This window comes from Esox lucius, chromosome 15, assembly GCF_011004845.1.
Source record: "Esox lucius isolate fEsoLuc1 chromosome 15, fEsoLuc1.pri, whole genome shotgun sequence".
Taxonomy (NCBI): domain Eukaryota; kingdom Metazoa; phylum Chordata; class Actinopteri; order Esociformes; family Esocidae; genus Esox; species Esox lucius.
The window spans coordinates 26,577,688-26,598,960 of record NC_047583.1 but is presented as its reverse complement, the minus strand read 5'-3'; the positions used below and the strand labels follow the sequence as shown (position 1 = coordinate 26,598,960).

Sequence of the window (21,273 nt, the reverse complement as noted above, 5' to 3'; positions counted from 1 at the left end):
TCTCTCGCCTAGTTTGTAGTTTTTGTTTGGTAAGAAAATATTTATCAATTTTAACTGAGAAAAACAGCCTGTACTTGTATCTAATTGTTATCTGAAGACTTTGATAAGTCTTCTCCTTATCTTGTAAATTAATTTATCTTTACAGGTCAAATTACTTTAAAATATTCACACAACACTGGTTCTTACTTTCTCACTTAGGGCCATATTGTATTGGACATAAAAAAAGTGGGAGGAGAGGAATAACTGGATAACAAACTATGTTCAAAGAATGCATATTGAGGTGTATGAAGCTTCCTGGGGCTTCTGGAATGTGGAACCTGGAGGACCATTTCCTTTGTTTGGTGGTCATGACAACAGGAGGTGAAGGGACAAAAGCTGTTTCTCAATGTCAAGGAAGGATCCTTCGAAGCCAGAATTTGGAGGATGCTATGTCATCGACGTAAGTCGAAGGACCGTTCCAATGTCAAGGATCCTCCGAATCCCACCAAGGACTGAGTCCTTTGTTCAGAGAATTTCCCATAGACGGCAAAGGATCGATATGTGTATCCTTCGCGCTCCTATATTACCCACAATCCTATGCGCACGGCCAGCTCGTAAATTACGTAATGACGCAATGACGCAATGACATGCACTTGGTAGCCTGTTTCATTGTACGTGTTCTTCGAATGCTAAAGAGGAGCCTGGCCTAGCCTCTGAAGGATCCTTCCTTGGAAGGACTAGTCCTACCAAGGAAGGATCCTTGACATTGAGAAACAGCTACAGTCTCTGAGATGGGACAGACCACCAGGTAGCTGGTACTCTATGGGTGGATAGTATTACCCAGCACCTCTATGAAGACACTGGAAATTCTGTCTTTGGTGATTCAGGTATGCCTTTCAACCATTGATTATTATGTCTGGCCCTTCAGGATCAGTCCTTAATATTTGGTTGTCTCTCCCCAGTCCTGAGCACTTCTCTCCAATGCGTCGACTCGAGCTGATGTGCATTCAGCTGTCCTTTAGAGGTCAACTATCTGCTGACTATGCTAGAGAGATGAACCGGGGATGCGTTCCTTCCTAAGTGCAGCTTTGAGTTTCCCAAGGGCAGCAGATAGACAGGCCACAGTTAGACGCTATGCATAGGCTTCCTCCGTGATGGGGGTATCACGTTATGGGACAGTTGATGCCTAAGATGTGGCCTTCCCTTGTGGGCTTACACCGGACATCTCCAGACAAGAAGAATTTTCATAATTAATATTTGCTGCAAAAGATGGGGAAAAAGGGATGTATAGTTTGCTTTGGTGAAGAGGCTCTACTGCACCCCACATAGCACGCCATGATACCTAAAACATACATGTAAATAAACCATCAAATGACTGAAAGTCTGAGGAAATGTGTAAACATTGCAATGAATATAAATTCATGCAGTTTTTAAGGTTAGCTAGTCAGGGAGCATAACAAAAATGTTGATTTTATTCTAAGGAAATATTACCCATTTTTAGTTAGGCCCTCTGGACCTTGCTGAAAACAAAATGAGTTTGTCACCCATATATTAGTCCTTAGCACTGACTCAGAAAGAGGACAGGAGTCACTTCAAACCCTTCTGTTTATCAGCTGACTCAGTCCTAGTGTGACAAATGCACAGACAGAGAGAGAGAGTACAATTGTACACTCCATTTAGTCACATCCTACACTCATGTAATCTCTTCCTTTCAATTCACAGCTCAAAGCGGGTAGCCTTTGAAACCTAGGCTGAGTAGCTGTTAAACTGACACAAAAGGTTGGCCGTTGCTGTGTCATCGGTACAGTACTGTAGGTAGCTAATCCTTCCCAAAGGCTCCATACAGTGAAATGTGTTTAGAGGAAACGACATACAGAGAAAGTTATACAGACAGAGACTGATACGAAGACAGAGATAAATGATAAACAGATACAGAGACAGACAAACAAAAAGATACAGAGACAAAGATATATAGAGACAGACAAACAAAAAGATACAGAGACAAAGATATACAGAGACAGACAAAGAGATCCAGAGACAAAGAGATCCAGAGACAAAGAGATCCAGAGACAAACAGATGGAGACAAACAGACAAACAAAGAGACAAACAAAGAGACAAAGTGACAGAGACCAACAGATACAGAGACAAATGATAAACAGACAAGCAGATAAGAGAGAGAAAGAAACAAACTATTGAAGGCAGAGAGAGAGAGAGAGATACAGAGATACAGAGAGTGAGAAAGCCCAGTCAGCATAGTTAGGGGCCTGGAAGCGCCTGGTTCTGTGCAGGGTAAGAGCCCCCATGTGCCTCTTTGCCCCTAAACAGTGCTTGACAGGCAAAGTGTGTGTGTGTGTGCGTACCCCTGTCGCTCGGGCTGACAGGCCGCTGATGAGATGTGACAAGCCTGCTTATTGCGTAGATCAACGAGACAGATGCCATAATAAAATCCAAAATGAAAAGCTCAGATACAGCAGAGCTGACACAGAGGAATGTTGCCCTGGACATTCAGCCCCAGGAAGTGACTGCACTGTTTACCTGTGTGTGTGTGTGTGTTGTGAATACGTTTAAAAAGGGCCGCGGGAATGGCCTTAAACTACCGACAGATAAAGACAGAGGGAGAAATGAAAGGGTTACTTTCAGATGTGTATAAAAACTGTTACTGATGGCTTCCCCTAAGGGTTGACAAAGGGTTAACGTGTTTCCCCTAAAAGACAAACGTGTCCTGGGGAGAAACACGTTGGCATTTGAAAACACTGATTAGACTGTTTAGCAGTACAGTCAATGTGCGTACTCATATCAGCTTTCACTCAATAAATGCTTGATCCTGTACACATAATTTAAATACCTTAGTCACCGTTATTATGAGTGTGACCTGTCTACCTTCAGTTGATGAGCCCCTTGAAAGGATTCTTTTGGAGCTGTCGAGTTAACCACTTTGCCCATCTTCGATGTGACCCTCACTGACTCAGCCCACCTACACACACTCCTCTGTGTTCTGTGTTCTCCCCACTGTCCTCCTGGTAGAGGCCTTTCCTACCCTAAACTAAGCCGGAAAAGGAGAACAGAGTGCTGCTGAAACACACTGCTGCCTGTGGCACAGAAGGGGAGGTGCAGGCTAAGAGACCAAGGAGAGGAAAGAGAGAGGTGTACTCATACCTAACAGTCCCTGCATACAACTAAAATGAGGCGTATTATGGAAATCAAAAGTTTTACTGTTTTCACACTAGGTTTGAGGTCCCACGTGCCTACCTCGGTTCAGAAACTCAGACTTTACCAACAAAATTGTCTACAATATTGGCATTATTTCTAGGTCTTCATGGGTCCAGGATTAATTGTGGATCATTAATAGATTGGAAGATATCTATTAGTGCACATATTAGATTTTATGAGTTTAGTGTTGTTCATTGTGAGGCCTGAACGATCTTTGCGACCATGCTGGCTGTCAAAGCAACCCATGACGTGCCTACCCCATTGCATTATGGATTGTATTATTTTGTTTCTGTCGACCCCCACAGTGACCTAAGTGTCCCCGGTCGAGAAAATGTAAACAACCTACACGCCAACTGCAGTCATTCAAATGTTATTCTCTTAAATTATATAGATTGGAACAATACCAAAAACAAATCCAATACATGCTAGACAACCTGCTCAATCAAATGCGTCCCCGCAACAGGGAAGGTATAAATTTAGCAGTAGTGCGATTGAATAGTATCTAACTTATCAACGAACCAATAAAATAAAAATGATAACCTAGCACAATTACCAACAATGAAAAATGGTTCAATGAGAATGTAAAATCTGAAGAAATAATTTGAAAAAACAATCCTACAAAAAAGAGACCCACTAAGCAAAGCATTTGCCTTTATTATAGGGAAATATTAACAAAATACAAGAAAAACTTTGTCAAAAAAACGTTAAATGTAACTGAAGATTCCAAATAATCAAATCACAACTGAGAAAATTGGAAAACAAAGAACAGATCCAGCTATCTATTCAAAATAGAGATATGGATCACTTATTGAAAAAACATTGTAGGACAACAACAGCCCATTTTATTTTCCCATTAACCTAAATAAACAACAGGATAAAATATAACCCCCACAACCCAGGAAGGCCTATGTTGTTGATGGGTATTATAGATTATGCAGACCACATAAAGACCTGGATACACTCAACATCATCAATATTGTATCCCTATCTTCCCCAATATCTGTAACCAAGGTCTTTCCCCCAGTCCACAATAGACAAGACAAATTTTACCTAATCTTAAAATGTACTTTTGGAAAAAACTCTCTGAAGTATTATTAAACAATAGACAAAACCAATATCCTGTGAAAAATTGAATTGGCTAATTACCAAAACTCAAAATAATGCATCCAGAAGAGAAATAGGACAATACCCACACATTAAAAAAATTCTGAAAAGAGCCATTCAATTCCTCAATCATCAAAAAGGAAAGTTATGCCCAAAGTCCCAAACTTGTTATTCCCAAAGCAAACCTGTTTTCACAAACTAAAGCACAAACCACAAAGAGCCGCACAAGTATAAGAGATGTACAGTGACAAATTCAAAACAATATCAATCAATTGAAAGAATATCAACCTTTTGGTACAATTCCCATAACCCTGGGTGGTGTCAGAAACCAATTTTATAATATTCCACAACAAGACATTGTTTACTTCTTCACCAGCCTGGAGACAGCTGGGGCAAAAGCTGAATTCCAAGCAGAAAATTCCTTGAATACACAGATTATTTTCCATGTGCTTTGGCAATATAAAACATGTTTCCCATGCCAAAGAAGCCCTTTAAATAGAAGTTGAGATAAGACCATTAAGACCATAAAGAGTAAGACCATTACCTCCATTATGAGGTGGCCTGTGTGTTCCGTCAGTGGCACTTTCTTGGGATAAGGCATATGTTACATTTTATAATTTAACTAATAATAAACTGTATGCTACATTTAATAACACTGATAATGCACTTTGTTACATTTAATAACACACTGATAATGCACTGTGTTATATTTAATAACACTCTGATAATGCACTGTATGCTACATTTAATAACACTCTGGTAATGCACTGTATGCTACATTTAATAACACTGATAACACTGTGCTATATTTAATAACACTCTGATAATGCACTGTATGCTACATTAAATAACACCCTGATAATGCACTGCAACATCGTCAAACAACAGGGCCCTATGATGGGAAACATCCAATGCCACTACAACTCTAGGCAGCAGCTCAACTGACGCTATTGCAGGCTCTATCTATTGAGCGGCTGGGAGCTTCATGTCAAGCCTACCGCATAAACCAAACCAGTTAGCACTGCTATCAATGAAGACTCATCAAATCAACAGTCAAATACGTAATATTGTCTTCAAACATGAGCCTGCCTCTGCTGAGTAACGCAAACTAGAGGCTGGACACAGTCCGCATTAACGCAGACGTACAGACACACGCTAAGACGGATGGACAGACTGAGACGGAAAGACACGGCAGATTCAAGACCAGCGCAGTGGTTTTCGCCAGCCCAGATGAGAAATGAACAGATGAGTAACCGGTTGAGGGATGAAATCAGGAGAGAAGAGGCGTCTCTAAGCCTCAGGGCAATTGTTTCATCCACTAAAGACGTCCCAGCTCTCCTAGAAGAACCACATGAATTATCTCCCGACCTCCAACTATTCATCCCTCTCTCTCCAGGCAGAGGGAAGGAAAGAGTAGTAAAGAGAATGAGAGGGATGGAGAGAGGGAAGAGAAGCATTTGGATGGGGTGTTGAAATCGGCAGGATCTCTCCATACAGTTTACAGTTGATCAGTGCCAGAACCAATGTGGTCTTGATCAGCTCTTTCAAACGGGCTGACAGGAAAGAAACATTATAGAACACATGCGCCATTCCAGTCAGATTACCCGGCAGCCGTTAAGCACCGCAACCACCGCCATTCCGTCGTGACGACACCAACCGCATTGAACCACAGTTCAGCCCAGTTTTAGGGTGCTGGGGGTACTTGTAGGTTAGCATGCAAACGTTCCGGCAGGTGTCCAGACTGCTCTCCTAGTGTTTTTCTAAGGCTGGGACTAGTTAATCACTCAATTTAAGCTTGGCTTGGATTAGAAAGCAAAGTTTGGCTTTTAAACAGACTCTCCCTCTCTCACACACGCACAGACACACGTCTTAAAGTGCATCCAATATTCAGTTTACTTAGTTTACTTACCAAAAGATCTTCCAGAAGGCCTATAGTCATTTTTTCAAACAATCCATTATTCAGCGCTGTCCCAGTCTGTAATTAGCGTTATTAGCATTGTACAAATGGAAACGTTCCATACTGCTATCGCAAAGCTGCATTGCAAGTGGAGAACGACTCCAAAATACTAAAAACTACATTCAGTAATCTGTCATAGTAGTATTTTTATTGGACACTTACGAAACAGCCAGCAGAATTGGCTGATTTCAAACTGGCACTAGCGAACTATTTCCTATAGCCACCATACACAGCTTCTATTCTTTGGCAGTGATGTCAGAGGTGTGCGTGAACTTCTACCTCAACAAGCTATGTGAAGATAGGTTGCTTCACCTAGCTTTTTAAAATTGCTGATAGTTTACACTTATGTAAATTACTGCTATATATGTAGCAATATTTTTGCTTCATATATTACTTAATTCTTATTACATAGATGTGTGCCATGTCAGAAGAATTTCATTATGCAGGATGAAGCTGTGTTATTCGGTGCATTTGATTAATACACTTTTCCTGTTTGTAAGTATCGATGTCGACTTCTGCCTGCTTGTGGATCTTGAGTTAATTAAATTCTACCCGCTCTGCAATTGTGACCATAACACTGCCTCTCTCGAGGTGTATTGTGGGAGAATCAATGGAGCAACTTCGCCAACAAGATATACACTTTTTGCGATAGGGGTACATACGGTCTCCATTCATGAGTTTGTACAATGCTAATAACGACAAAGCTGAATAATGGACTGAATAATCGACTGTTTAAAAAAAAATTACTATGTGCCTGAAGGACCAACTGGGGGTACAGGGACTGTCACTATCCCTTTAATATTTAATTTCAACAGGATACAAGGCAAATGTCTACTGGAGTAAAGCAGGGAACTTAAAGTAACAGTCCCGTGAAAGTGTCACTTTTTAAAAATATATATTCTGTATAATAATGTCCTTGACTAATCCTCTTATTTCTGGCCAACGCAGAACTTGGACAAATAAAATAATTAAAAAAAAAAGCAGTTCTCAAACATCTTTCTAATACAGCTGACCAACCAGACTGGAATGATGAGCCAGCCAATCAGCAATCTACTCGCAAGTACACACCCAAGCCACTCTTTTGTTGGGGTGAAATCACTACCTTAACACATAAAACCCCATTTTCAGTATTTGGTAAGAAAACTATACTACTCATATTGTAGGAAATTAAAGATGATATTTCATACAAACCTGGAAACACTAGGAAGTTACTTTTAACTGGGAAACGGGTAGAAAAGAGAATGAAAAACAAGGAGTATTTCTCCCATCACCCAGTCAGCCGGTAAGCTGCTTTGCTCTGCTGTTCTCTGTTGCTGGAAGGCTAATCCTGTTCTTGTGCCAGGCTGATTCTGGGGGAGGGAGCACCAGGGAAGAGAACCATCTCATCCTATAGACACGTACACAAAGTCGCACATACGCATGCTCACACACCCGTGCAAAAACACAGTTTTCTCAACCACTCGTGCATTTTCCCTTTCTAGCTGGACTGTTGCCCAATCCAAACACGTCTCCTTTTCTCCATGCTGAACATGTGCCTCTGCGTGTGTGCGTGTGTGCGTGAGTGTGAAAGAGATTCAAAGATAAGGATGACAACAAGGAAGCGACTGGAGACTCCCGCTGCCTGCTGTGTTTTCACAGTGTGTGTGTGTGTGTGTGTGTGTGTGTGTGTGGGGGGGGGGGGGTCTGGGTCTATTCTGCACTCACGAACAACTAATCACAGGCTCCCATTTACCATTTCCATGGAAGTGAGTTTATCAGATAAGTAGATGCTCTGCCTCCCCAAGTCTCTGCCTCCCCAACTCGGTCTCACTTCCTTCTACGTGCCCCAAACAAAATAAAACGAAATATTTGAAACTGAGGGCGAGCTAATCTTCAAAGTACATGAGTCAGACCTGCAGACTTGGAGTCTCGCCATTCCAAGTCAGGAGTCTGCTCTTCACAGTCCTAAATGCGCCAGTGGGCTTCCTCTATCTGTCTATCTGCACCACGTCACAACACGACCCGAGATGCTATACTTACGGAAATGGCGCAGAGCCGGTACAGCGCCAAAGTGTCGGTCAGCCGCCAAGGCTGTTAACACCCCCCCACCCCACCCACCCACCCACCCACAACCCCAGAAAAGTCCGGCACTCACCAGCCTCTGCATGGTCTTGACGTGGGTGGGGTTGATGGAGAGGGCCTCCTCGTACCAGCGCTTGGCTTCGTCCACGTTGCCCCGCAGCTCGGCCACCTGGCCCCGCACGAAGAGCACGTTGTGGGACATGGGGAACAGGTTGGCAGCCTCCTGGGTGCAGGCGGTGGCCTCCGCAGGCTTTCCCATGCCGATGTACACCTCGGCTGCAGACGGGGGCGACAGGGAAGAATGCGGCGGTGAAGGGACACTGACAGGGATACACATGTACGCTGCAGGCTACACACGCTTCCCGTGGCGCGGCAGGCCGGACGAGGCCACTGCTGAGCTCTGGTAACTTAATGATGCCATTTGATCTGCAGGCAGACAGGAAATCACAACGTCTAGCAGGTGGCAACCAGACGGAAAATCATTCACTCGTACGCACATGATCACTATTGCTTCGTGAATGGGTTTTTCCTTTTTAAAAACTGTTCATCTATTTTTCCCACGGTCAATAAAACAGACTTCAATCCACCGATAATATCCTTTTGGTTGAAGTAGCAGAACATTCTGTACAGCATGCGTGCATGTCTGATTGTGTGACAGCATCTCTGTTTCTGTAGGTCTCTGTGTGTATGGATGGGTGTGTTTGTGCATGCGTGTGTCTGTGTGTGTGCCTCCATAGTCTAAACAGGCTGTTCTGAGAAGCAAGAGAAACCCCTAGTGCCGTCCTCATTTGTTGGTCCCAAAGAAAGGAGGTTATTTCCAGGACATCATTTTCCATCAAGCCATTCTGGAATTATGGACACTTTTCATTCAATGCCCCTGCTCTTCTCCCAGCAGTGAGTCACTGTGAATGAGTCAGTGTGAGTTTTTAAGTGTGAGTGAGTCAGTGAGTCCACGTGAGTCAGTGTGAGTCAGTGAGTCCACGTGAGTCAGTGTGAGTCAGTGAGTCCACGTGAGTCAGTGTGAGTGACAGATAGAAAAACCCTCCAATCCAAAAAGGCCTGTGGTGTTGCTGATGGTTTATTAAACAAAATTACCAAATTCCCAGACCACTATTTCAAATTTAGCCATTGTGTAAAAATGTTCTCAATGTTTTTGAACCAAGGTCAAAACATCGCAATCCACTAAAGTAAAAACACATTTGACACCAAGAAGCACCAGGGAATCTGTAACAGCAACCCAAAATCCTTTGCAGTTGCCGGAAAAGCAGACTCCAAACATTTCCTCAGTGTAAACAAATGTCAAATTGGTTGTTTTCAATGTCCAATTGTGGACTTCAAAACAGCTTTATATTAAATTTGGTAAGAGGGTCGGTACAAATGAATAGCAGTGTTTTGGGAGAGAACACAATTTTATTGTAAGTCAATTATTGTAAACAATAAGTGTGCTGTTAAAATTGGGAAGAAACAAACGTTTCTCCGGTGGGTGAGAAAGAGATGCAGTTTGAATTCCGCTCATTTCAATATATTTTTTACACTGTACATAGCAGATGAGATTACATTTGAAATGCCTCTATCCAATTCAAACTTGTGTGTAACACCGCCTTTTAATCGTTTTATTTTTCATAACTACCTTACTCATTTATCACTTGCGTTGGAAATTTAAACATTTTCCATGCCAACAAAACGGAATCTGGATTGAGTATGTGTGTGTAACAGCTGGCTGGGAGAGGCTTTGGCTTGGCTTCTGTTCCAACAATTTTGAGCCATTTCTCACTCTCTTCCTGCATCCCCTTCTCTCTTTCCCTCCCTCACTTTTTGTCTCTCAGTACCTCCCACTCCTCTACGCCCCCTCCTCGCTCTCAGAGCTGATGCAAAGAGAGACACTTTCAGTTGAGGTGACGTCCCCTTGAAGTTGCTATCAGCCTATCTATGCGAGGCCAGCGATAAGGATATCGACCAAATTGAGCAGTGTGTGGGTGCGTGGGTGTGTGATCCATCCCACGTATTGTAGGGGTGATGTAAATGAAAGGCTGCAACAGCAGTAGTCCACTAGGCTCTGCCACAGTTCTGGTAACGGTCGGTCAGAACACCTCACAGGAACATGGTCTGAATTCCATTAAGCTGCTGTCAGCTTGAAGTCCACCACACATCCCAAAATCGGATTACCGTTTCAACCTGGACTCCCAATCAATAACGCGCGCGCACACACACACACACACACACACACACACACACACACACACACACACACACACACACACACACACACACACACACACACACACACACACACACACACACACACACACACACACACACACACACACACACACACACACACACACACTTCTGATACAAATGAATAGAGAAGGCTAAGATTATAACACAATAAGGCCATACAAATGTTATTAACTGTACAACAGTATGTTTTTGGAAATGCGATACAAGCGAGCAAGCAAAAGTAAAATGGAACATCTAATACGTTTTAAACATAGTAACTTTAATAAACAAGATTTGCGGCAACCGCGATTATAGATTTTAGGGTTTAGTTAGGGTGGCAACAGGTGGGATTGGGAATAGAAGCCGGGTCGTCCCTGTGTCAGAAGGTTCACCCATGTGGAGAGTGGGAATAATACCATCTCATTTAGCCAGGATAATAACAGTCAACTGGTTTAGGAATGACAGTCACTGGGACCAGGGTTTAAGTCTGATTCAGGGCACTACAGTGGATTCATCTGGGGCACATCACTGTTGAGAGTCCCAATGTCCCAACCAGGTTTCAACCACTGTAAAAACACACAGCCCTGCCGAAGTATCCAGACCCTTACCGTGGGGAGAACAAGTATTTGATACACTGCCGAACTGTGAGAGACGGATTATGAAAGAAATTCAGAAAATCATATTGTATGATTTTTTATAATTAATTTGCATTTTATTGCATGACATAAATATTTGATCACTTACCAACCAATAAGAATTCTGGCTCTCACAGGCCTGTTAGTTTTTCTTTAAGAAGCCCTCCTGTTCTCCACTCATTACCTGTATTAACTGCACCTTTTTGAACTTGTAACCTGTATAAAAGACTGTCCACACACTCAATCAAACAGACTCCAACCTCTCCACAATGGCCAAGACCAGAGAGCTGTGTAGGGACATCAGGGATAAAATTGTAGACCTACACAAGGCTGGGATGGGCTACAGGACAATAGGCAAGCAGCTTGGTGAGAAGGCAACAACTGTTGGCACAATCATTAGAAAATGGAAGAAATTCAAGATGACGGTCAATCTCCCTCGGTCTGGGGCTCCATGCAAGATCTCACCTTGCGGGGCATCAATGATCATGAGGACGGTGAGGTATCATCCCAGAACTACACGGCAGGACCTGGTCAATGACCTGAAGAGAGCTGGGACCACAGTCTCAAAGAAAACCATTAGTAACACACTACGCCGTCATGGATTAAAATCCTGCAGCGTACGCAAGGTCCCCCTGCTCAAGCCAGCGCATGTCCAGGCCCGTCTGAAGTTTGCCAATGACCACCTGGATGATCCAGAGGAGGAATAGGAGAAGGTCATGTGGTCTGATGAGACAAAAGAAGCATCTCAAGGTCCTGGAGTGGCCTAGCCAGTCTCCAGATCTGAACCCAATAGAAAATCTTTGGAGGGAGCTGAAAATCCGTAATGTCGCCCAGCGACAGCACCAAAACCTGAAGGATCTGGAGAAGGTCTGTATGGAGGAGTGGGCCAAAATCCCTGCTGCAGTGTGTGCAAACTGGTCAAGAACTACAGGAAATGATCTCTGTAATTGCAAACCAAGGTTGCTGTACCAAATATTAAGTTCTGCTTTTCTGATCAAATACTTATGTGATGCAATAAAATGCAAATTAATTACGTAAAAATTCTGTCACTCACAGTTGAAGAGTACCTATGATAAAAATTACAGAAAACCTGCAAAATCGGCAGTGTATCAAATACTTGTTCTCCCCACTGTATTACTGAATTACAAATGGTACACTGAAATGTCATTCTGTCCTCCATTTTATTTTAAAACACTGGCACTCAAAATCAGTTGCTGTTATGTGAAACAAATATGTTGCATGCATAAGTATTCAAACCCCACACATTCATATTTACCAGACACACCTTTGTTGTAATAACAGCTTTTGGTCTTTTGGTAAGTAGGTGCAAGCTTGGCACACTGTCATTTTGCCCAACTTTTTTGACAGATTTGCTCCACGTTGTTAAGGTAGGTTAGACAATGCTCGTGGACAACAGTTTCCCAATGGGATTTAGATCAGGACTTTTTTTACTCTGACCTTGTGCTGCCCAAAACATTTTTGCAGCCTGGAGCAGGAACTCTTTCTCTAAAAGTGATTGTTGGCCCCATTGTGGGGTCTCTCATCAGTCTCCTGTCAGCTCGGAGTTTTAAGGGGCAACCTCTTCTTGACAGTGTGATGCAGCTTCCACTTCCTGATTATTGTTCCAACTGCGCTCACTGGGAAATATAAAAACACTGATGTCCTTTCGGGATTCATTTTTTTTGCCAGAGCAGTGAAACTTCCAAATTGGGGTTCTTGTCCACCAAATGAGACAACAACTTGAATGGTTCCTGGTGGAGGCCAACGGTAAGATAAGTGTGTTCTCATCCATATGTGAAAACAGGGAGCTTCCACAGCACAGGGATTGAATACCTATGCAAGCAACGTATGCATTTCTTCTTACATTGAATCAATGTCACCATACAATCTATTCTAGAGGTATAATGTACTACAACACCAGTGTTCTAGGGTGTACCGTACTATAATACCTGCATGGAGCCAGATCTGGGCCAGGGTCATCCAGGGGTGTAGGGGTCCGTGTTTTGGGGCGCTGCTCTGCATGGACGAGGCCACCTCTGACAGGGCCTGTTCCACCCGTGACGCCGCCATGGATGTGGCGTGGACTGAGCCTGCAGAGAGCGGGAGGAAGAGGATGAGGGGGTCAGCACAGCAGCACCAGCGTCTTCTCATGTTAAAGGATGCAACTGCAGGCTAATGTCACTCCACTCATTCCACATCCATCGATCAGGACATTACTGTAGCTGCACAAAACATCTCACAAGGACAACTACATGCCATGACAAAAGCTTCATGTTATACAGGATACTAGTGACAGCACTACAATGCAACTCACTATTAAATTGGATACTAGTGACAGCATTACAATGCAACTCACTATTAAATTGGATACTAGTGACAGCATTACAATGCAACTCACTATTAAATTGGATACTAGTGACAGCATTACAATGTAACTATCTATTAAATACGATACTAGTGACAGCATTACAGTGCAGCTCACTATTCAAGTTGCAAACCATTGATTCCCCTATCCAGATGTATAGATGTAGAATAACCTGGATGTCGCTGTACAAACGAGGCCAACAGCTTTACATTTGGTACTGTTGGTTAGAAATACTATTTGGAGTGGAAACTACTTTCCCCAGCTCTAAAGCAAGAGAGCTTTCATTATACTGTAGGCCTCAAAGAGCTTTAGATTAAAGCCCAAATGCATCCTATCTTCAAATCCTGTCAAGAAGATCTAGTGAAAGGCCAGGGCCAAGAGAAGGCCTATGATTTTTTTTGGAGGGCGTGTGTTAGAGAGATTTTTTGATAAAGTCTTTGAAAGTAGAGATTTGACTTGCGTTTACGCTGAAATGATTCTAAGAGGATTTAGTGAAATGGGAATAAGGATCAGTCTTTGGGTTCCCTATCAGATCAGTATGGCATGTGGGGCTACTTTGCACACACTCTACCACACACTACACCATACACTTGTAATGCTATCCTTGTGAGGTTCTTTTAAGGAGAAACTATTTACATTGACTTAACAGTGAAATCTGTAACCCTACAGAAATCTAGTAAATAAAGTCTTAACCTAACCCCTGAGAGATGAACAGCCCATCAATAACTGAAGACTTCACAAAAGGTACTTGATTTTAATATATATGGACAGACTTTTGAGGAATTGTGGAACACATACGTAATAGTACAAGTATTCCCACACACATTTCTGGTCTATCTTATCTAACAATAACCATAAACCTAATCGCTAAGCCGTGGCAAACTTCAGTTTAGATGAGGTGCTGCTAGTTAAAAATCTATTCCTTCTGTACATTTTCAGCTAGCAATGACTAAAATAAGCTTACATTTCAAAGGCTGTACAAAGGAAACTGAACCATAGATTACGGTTTGTCTCGGGCCATATACTCTTTTCAGGGTAAGGAACAGTCTAAAATTAAGCTGTTAAAAAAAGTAATTTAATTATCCTTTAACTTATGATTGCCCATGAAAAAAGACACTGATCATGAAATCCCCTTGACACCACATCCTAAAGATTGATGTTAAACAAGTTTAATAGCACTAAACACAATAGCCTGAGATTTTGAAGATCATCTGAACACTGTAAATGAACACATCACTGAACATCAAAGACAGTAGTGATAAAAGGAAGTTTGTAAAAACCTTTAGCATTTGATGCATTTTTGCATACATTTCAGATATTCAAGTCCAAATAATTCATACAATGAACCTGCTTACACAAATTGATATCCGATAAACAAAAAAAAAAAGTATACAATATTTGATTTCTTTGTTAGAAAAAGTATGTGATCCTTTGGGATAAAAAGGTTACACCCAAATCACAAAGAGATACTGGTTTCCTTATCCAATAGGAATGCTATTGAGAATGAATGACAGCAATCAATGCTTTATTTTAGTTTCCCCGCCACTGTTTTCAAATGAAAGTTTTTTAGCATTTATTGCACAAATCCAATTCAAGTCAATAGATTCACATTAGCATTTTTGCACGTCATGTTCGAAATATCTGAAATATAATAAAATGTGCTGTTAAGCGAAACAAATAACTGAAATGTTAACTTCCTCTGACATTGGTTTATTAACATGAAATTATGATTTACCTTAAATTGTAAATGTAATGTTGGACAATTTAAACAGTGATTTTTGTTTGTGTATTTCATGTTTGCATTTTAAATGAATTTATTGTTGCGAAGCAGTGCTAAGAGGGGAAAGAGGTCTAAGTGGATTTCTCTGAACAAAGAAAGTAAGAAAAGAAAGAAATGATTATTATTAGGACAGATGACTTTCACAGTCGTGTTAAATGTGTGCAGAAATACCAAAAATGCTAGAGGATTCAGAAACGTTCATCACTAAGTTCTAAAACTATTTTGATGACGTAACAAAACAGTCGCTCCTCTAAACACTCTCTCATCTTTCTCTTCTACCCCCCCGTATCCTCATCCGTCCCCCTCCCTCTCTGAACACCCACACTGTTGAGCACAGGATCACAGGCAGGCAGCCATTCACATGAACCAGCTTCTCTTCTGCAGGCTGACCTCACAGCCCAAACAGAACTCCACGGTTCCTGTCTGGCTCCCTGGCTGAATTGCAGCCATAGTCACAGTGTGCATATAAAACCCTACCAGCGTCCCCCAATGCAACCATATCCCCAACGACATGTGCCACTTTGACCGAAGCCCTTCGGCAACTGCGAATGCATAGGGGGAAAAAAGTGTTCCATTTGGGACTCAGCCCCTGAGATCCATCCCTTCCCCGCCTCACCCCAGCCCTGAGCCTATTGAGCCCCAGCAGTCTCAGTACCAGCTCCTATATTGAGCATGCAGAGTGAAGACAAAAGTTAGGCTGCCATTTGGGATTCAGCCAGTGTCAACCACGGAACCCCACAGCCTCAGACCGCCTCAACCGTACCGAGCGTATAGCCGCGGTCAGAGGGGCTATTCTTGTGTTGGTCAATCAATTTAACTGCAACATCAATATGGTGTGGCTGAGGAAGTAACAGTGTGTTGGGTGGAGAGATTGGTCATACTTAAAGGGAGGGCCCTGAATAGGAGAGAGAACCAGGCTCTGCATTATCAAGAGAGACGGAAGGATCAACAAGCAAGTCATGGATAACCTACTTATCATCCACATTAGTCAATTAAAATGGCACCCACCACAGATGAATGGGTCAAATTAAACCTGGATTAAACCGGTGTAATCTTAACCTGGATGAGTGGAGACTGTGATCCACTGAGGTTAGGAGAAAAAAAACAAAGACAACACTAACACACTTTCTCTCACGCACGCACGCACCTACGTAAACACACGGCAGTGTCACAGGCTAGCCGACGGTGCCTTCATGCAGGGTTACAAAGCGCAAGGCACTGATGGGGAGCGATGTGGGGGGCGGGGCTTCAGTTCAAAGCAGGAAGAAAAAAGCAGGAAGAAGCGATACATTCTTAAAGAAACAGTATCCGTTTCACTGGGGCTTCAGAGCACAGAGCGGGAAGCTGGAGTTGCTCGAGGCAGTGGTCCACTTCCTCCTCATCTGGGCATGACGCCCCTCCTCCGTTCAGTTCTTTTGTCTCTGAACCCAAATGTCAAAGAACACCGAGCTTGTCGTATGGAAAGAAAGAGGACTTTGGGAGCGACTGCTGTTCAAGAGGCACAAAAAAATAACCTCTCAACAGTCCGTAAAGGAGGGCAGCCCACGAGACAGACAGACATGGACCACAGTCCTTCAGACTAACAGGAATTATAACGGGGCCATCGTAAATTAACGAAAATGAGAAGAGAAAAAATAAACACGGCCGATGTTGCTGGTACTGGTCTGGCTAATGAGCTCTGTATTGTATGGTGGAGGGAAATATATAACCATAAGGCTTGTGTGTCGGGTGAACAGAAGAGCAGCCAGCCAGGGGAAACAATACTGCCTCTTTAATTATGGAGCTGCCTACTACAGCTGGCCCAGCAAGTCAGGGAGCTCGCTGAGATAATTGTTCAGCCGGAGCACAAAGTGCCTGAGGGAACAAAAATAAGTCAAACCAAACAAAAAACTAAACTGAACAATGGTAACTAGCGTGTAGCGACAGGACAACCTCTAGTCCGTACCACACGGTGGGTGACTGACTGACTTTAGGAGCGCAGACAGACAGAGGGACTAGACAGGCAGCCAGGCAGGTTATTGATAGTAGTGGCGGATGGATACATTCGGACTGTGGAGGAGAGATCAGGCCAAGGCCAGGAGGAGTGATACGCCAGTCAGCGTCCAGGTGTCTCAGTGGGCAAAGAGAGATGGAGCGGAGGGAGAAAAGCGCTACTTACAAACTGAAAACATGGAGTAAAAACCATGATACTGATGAAAGTTAGCATCTGGAGGGCTGCCTTAAAATAACAAATAAAAAAGAAGGAAGATTACAGAAAACAGAAAATAAACAGGTAAAATTAATGAGACACAGCCAGGTGAAAACTGAAGTGTAGTAGAAACATTTCAAGTCACTTTAACATTTATGAACGCTAAAGTTATTAGCGCGAAATAATTGACAGTGAAAATGGATAGACAACAATTCTCTAGCATTGTGCCAATCCATCTTAAAACACTGGTGTTTTTTGCGGCTGCCTTAGTGCTGTCATTGACAAACAACATTTATTCTGTACCTTAGTTGAAAATCAAAACCAAATTAACAAACACAAAAACCATTGCAGGTTTAAACACAGTGATCGTTTGAAGTGCCTCAATCTAACGATTTGTCTCGCAGTAAACCATTAATGATCAAACTGAAGGAGGAGTGGGAGAGATTGGGGAACACCAAGTAACGTATGAACAGTCATGATTAGAAAGAGAAAGCCAGGTGACACAGAGCGTGGTAGAGAGAACCAAACAGGTAGCATTGTGGCGCAAGAGGAGGGTGACCGTGCTTGAAGGAGCATGGGTGGGTTCAACCTGTGATACTAGTACGTAACAGCAAACTCCAGTCGCTTTTAAAACACGGTTAGATGAACACATAGTGACGACGTTGTTTGTTTGCTTCTTCCCCTTTCCTACTCGCGTCCTTAGTGGGCGCTGACTCATTCATATTAAGCCCGACAGAACGGCCACCCGGGCAGATTAGAGATGTAACGCCACCCTCTCTGTGTCTCCATGGCAATGGCTGACACGCTGCCATTCGGCGCCGGGGGACGGGACACACTTTGGCCGGGCTCCTTCTACTGGCGCTGCCCTGACTGGGATGTGGCGTTAACCCGGTCCTTCCAGCATCGGTTTACAACCGCACAAGACACACCTCAATCCAGGCTACTAGGACACTCCAGCACTGTTATCTAGGGGTTAATCAAGCAACAGAGACACGGAACCAGGGCCCAACTCAATGCACCATCTAGGGAACAGGTTGCCCATTCAGACCCGACCCGAGTGATTCGGAAGCGCACACTCAGCAAGCGTTATCCGGGTTAGGCAGTGAGTCGCGGGCGCCACACCATGCCATTGGCCGCACGCGACGGTGGGCGGCGCAGAGGAGCGTTACTATTGGTAGACTGGCGTCGAGGGGTGTGGTCACAGAAATAATGGTGGCTGCCGGTCGGCTTCGGAAGGTGCAGAGGGGGGTTGGCCTTTGGGGGTGCGGGGGGTGGAAGAGGGTGGAGGGGGTAGCCGGCGTGAAAGAGAGGGGAAGAGGGCTCAGACCCGGAGAAAGAAGAACCGGAGCCAGAGGCTAGAAACAACAAAAACGCAAAGAATGACAGATATAATATAGAAAAAATTTACAGAACACAGGAAGACGTCTGCAGTTCCCTAAACAACAGCCAAATGACAAGTGACATATTTCAGTTAATCAGGGATCTAACATGATATGATGAACAGAGATAACAGCATTCACTTCGGGAATGACAATCGACTGGACATTGAAGAGCAGTAAAAAAGATAAATTATCTGAAAACGAAATGCAAAGGAGAAGCCGATCAACAGTCAGGCGTTGACAGGACGAAGGCTAGATAAGGAGTCTGTGTGTTAACCCATCTGACAGTGACAGCAGTGGGGAAAAACAAGATAATTTTGTGGGAAAACTGCTAACACAGCAGCAGAGATATTTTCCATATACACAAAGAACCCTACACATAATATGCCAGGAATGGCGCCATCTCCAACCTGAATCACAGAGTCAGTCAGGGGCCTAAAAGTCGGAGATTCAACCTGAACAACAGCTTCTAGTTTCCTTATTATCATATGGCCATTAACCCGGTAGCCATGGTGACTGAGACGCGGGTTAAAACCGTAGACACGGGAGGCATGTTGAAACAGGACGGGACATGTTGGGACAAAACAGGGGCCTGTGACTACTGCGACTTGGACATAAACGTAGAGTTTACGCCAGTAGATTCATATGTGTAGCTGCTAGCAGTGAGTCTTCGACCTGGACGTCACTGTCCTTCATTTGAATACATTTCGTTGACCTAAAGACATTTGAGTGTATCTGCTTTTCTTATAATGAGATTGTCCCCGTGTCAATTAGCCTGCTCCCAGACAGGTTGGTGGCCTCCACTGCTGTCACTGTCAGGTCAGCGAGGGTGACGATGAGTGACAAGGGGTTGGCGTGACCGGTCCCACCAAACTGACATTGAGGCTACATGCTAAGTGCCCTGGAGGGAGTTTGTCCTCCCGACTCCTCGTCGTTTCACTTGTGGTAGTGAGGTGAGCCTTACCAGTCTCTGGATCACTGAAGTCAGGCAAGGTCATGGCATTGAGCGTCCTGCGGTCGGCTATGGCTCTGTCCAGCAGGCTGCTGCCTCGACCTGAATCACTGGACACACGCACACACAGTAAAGAAACAACAACTGTACAGCCCCACTATCCTACAAACTAGCAATGTTTAAGCAGTGATAAAGTGGTTGATTAAATAACACGCCTTTGTTTCTCATCCCCAGCTCAAATGGTACCTACTGTTCGTTTAGATGTTATACAGAACGCAACGGCAAGTCATTCCATCCCTACTACAATCCCCATTCTGCTCATCCATTCTGTTAGCAGGACAGCTGCTCAGGCTTAGGTAAGACCTGCAGTTATATGAACTACGTAGCATGGCTGATGAAACAGTGAGCAACGCTCCTATTTTAGCAGAGGGGTAAGGCCTCTGCTGATAGGCCTCTGTCACACAATACTGACTGGCTCTACAGAGATTCCCCCCCAAAAACTAGTACACAGAGCGGGGGGGGGGGCCCTGATGGACCGGACGATGGCGGAGCCATAGGCATCCCTGGGTCAAAGGTCATAGAGAGAGTGAACCCAAATGATGGATTGGTCGTTGTCCTCTGTGTGCATTCCTGTCTGTACTCCGGAGTGTTTTTCCCTGCTCACATCCAGGAACACAGCCAACAAACAGTCCAGAGTCCGGGTCTGTCATTTGTTATGGCTGGCAGATTTTAACTGCATTGACAGGAAGCTGTTAGGCACGCGAAAGCAGTAAAACTACAAATCTGAGACAAACGACCATAAACACAGCTCTTGACCATCTTTAACTTGTCAGCGTGTCGACTACTGGAATACTCCCCTCCTGTTGGTCTTTGCTGGGTTAAACGCTGTCACACCTTCAATACTGACCAGCAAGCTGCTGCCACAGCCTGTAGAAAGAACAGGCAGGCAATGCTATATGGGAATAAGAAGGCTACAACAGTCATTGACTGACTGACTGACTGACTGTGTGTTGTGTGTGTGTGTGTATCCACATTAATGTGTAGTTATGGGGACCAGATGCCCTGAAAAATCAGTCCCCACAAGGTTTTTGCCTGTCTCCACTATGGAAAACATGATTTAAGGGTCTGGGGTTAGATTTTGGAGAAAAGGTACAATTGGGCATAGTGTTAGACTTGAAGTTACTTTTGGGTTTAGGCATTACCATTTAGGTTTAGGAGTTATGGCTAGGCTAAGTGTAGGCATAAAAGTTTGATTATTGAGGTTGAGGTTAGGATACAGTTTAGCACTAGGGAACATGGACTTCTGGGTTAGCTACCAGGTCCCCACAAGGACAGAAAAACAAACGTGTGTGTGTGTGTGTGTGTGTGTGTGTGTGTGTGCATGCTCGCGTGCATGTTTTGTGACTGCAGCAGACAACCAGGAGCAGAGGAGTCCGGTTACT

General features: G+C 43.7%; 1 protein-coding gene across 6 annotated transcripts in view; it reads right to left on the bottom strand.

Moving 5' to 3' along the window:
• The window catches only part of ttc7b (tetratricopeptide repeat domain 7B), a 63,687-nt gene that overhangs the window by 6,601 nt on the left and 35,813 nt on the right, over positions 1-21,273 (bottom strand). The window contains exons 17-21 of one of the 6 annotated variants that reach the window (XM_029125376.2): positions 19,844-19,941; positions 18,670-18,855; positions 13,117-13,257; positions 8,386-8,588; positions 7,523-7,600 (exon numbers count right to left, since the gene is read on the bottom strand). In XM_029125376.2, coding sequence (XP_028981209.1) covers positions 7,523-7,600; positions 8,386-8,588; positions 13,117-13,257; positions 18,670-18,855; positions 19,844-19,941 — 706 coding nt within the window. Of the gene's footprint in view, positions 1-7,522; positions 7,601-8,385; positions 8,589-13,116; positions 13,258-17,470; positions 17,531-18,669; positions 18,856-19,843; positions 19,942-21,273 lie in introns of all 6 variants that reach the window. The other 5 variants (XM_029125378.2, XM_029125377.2, XM_020054164.3 and 2 more) reach the window with 5 other exon arrangements.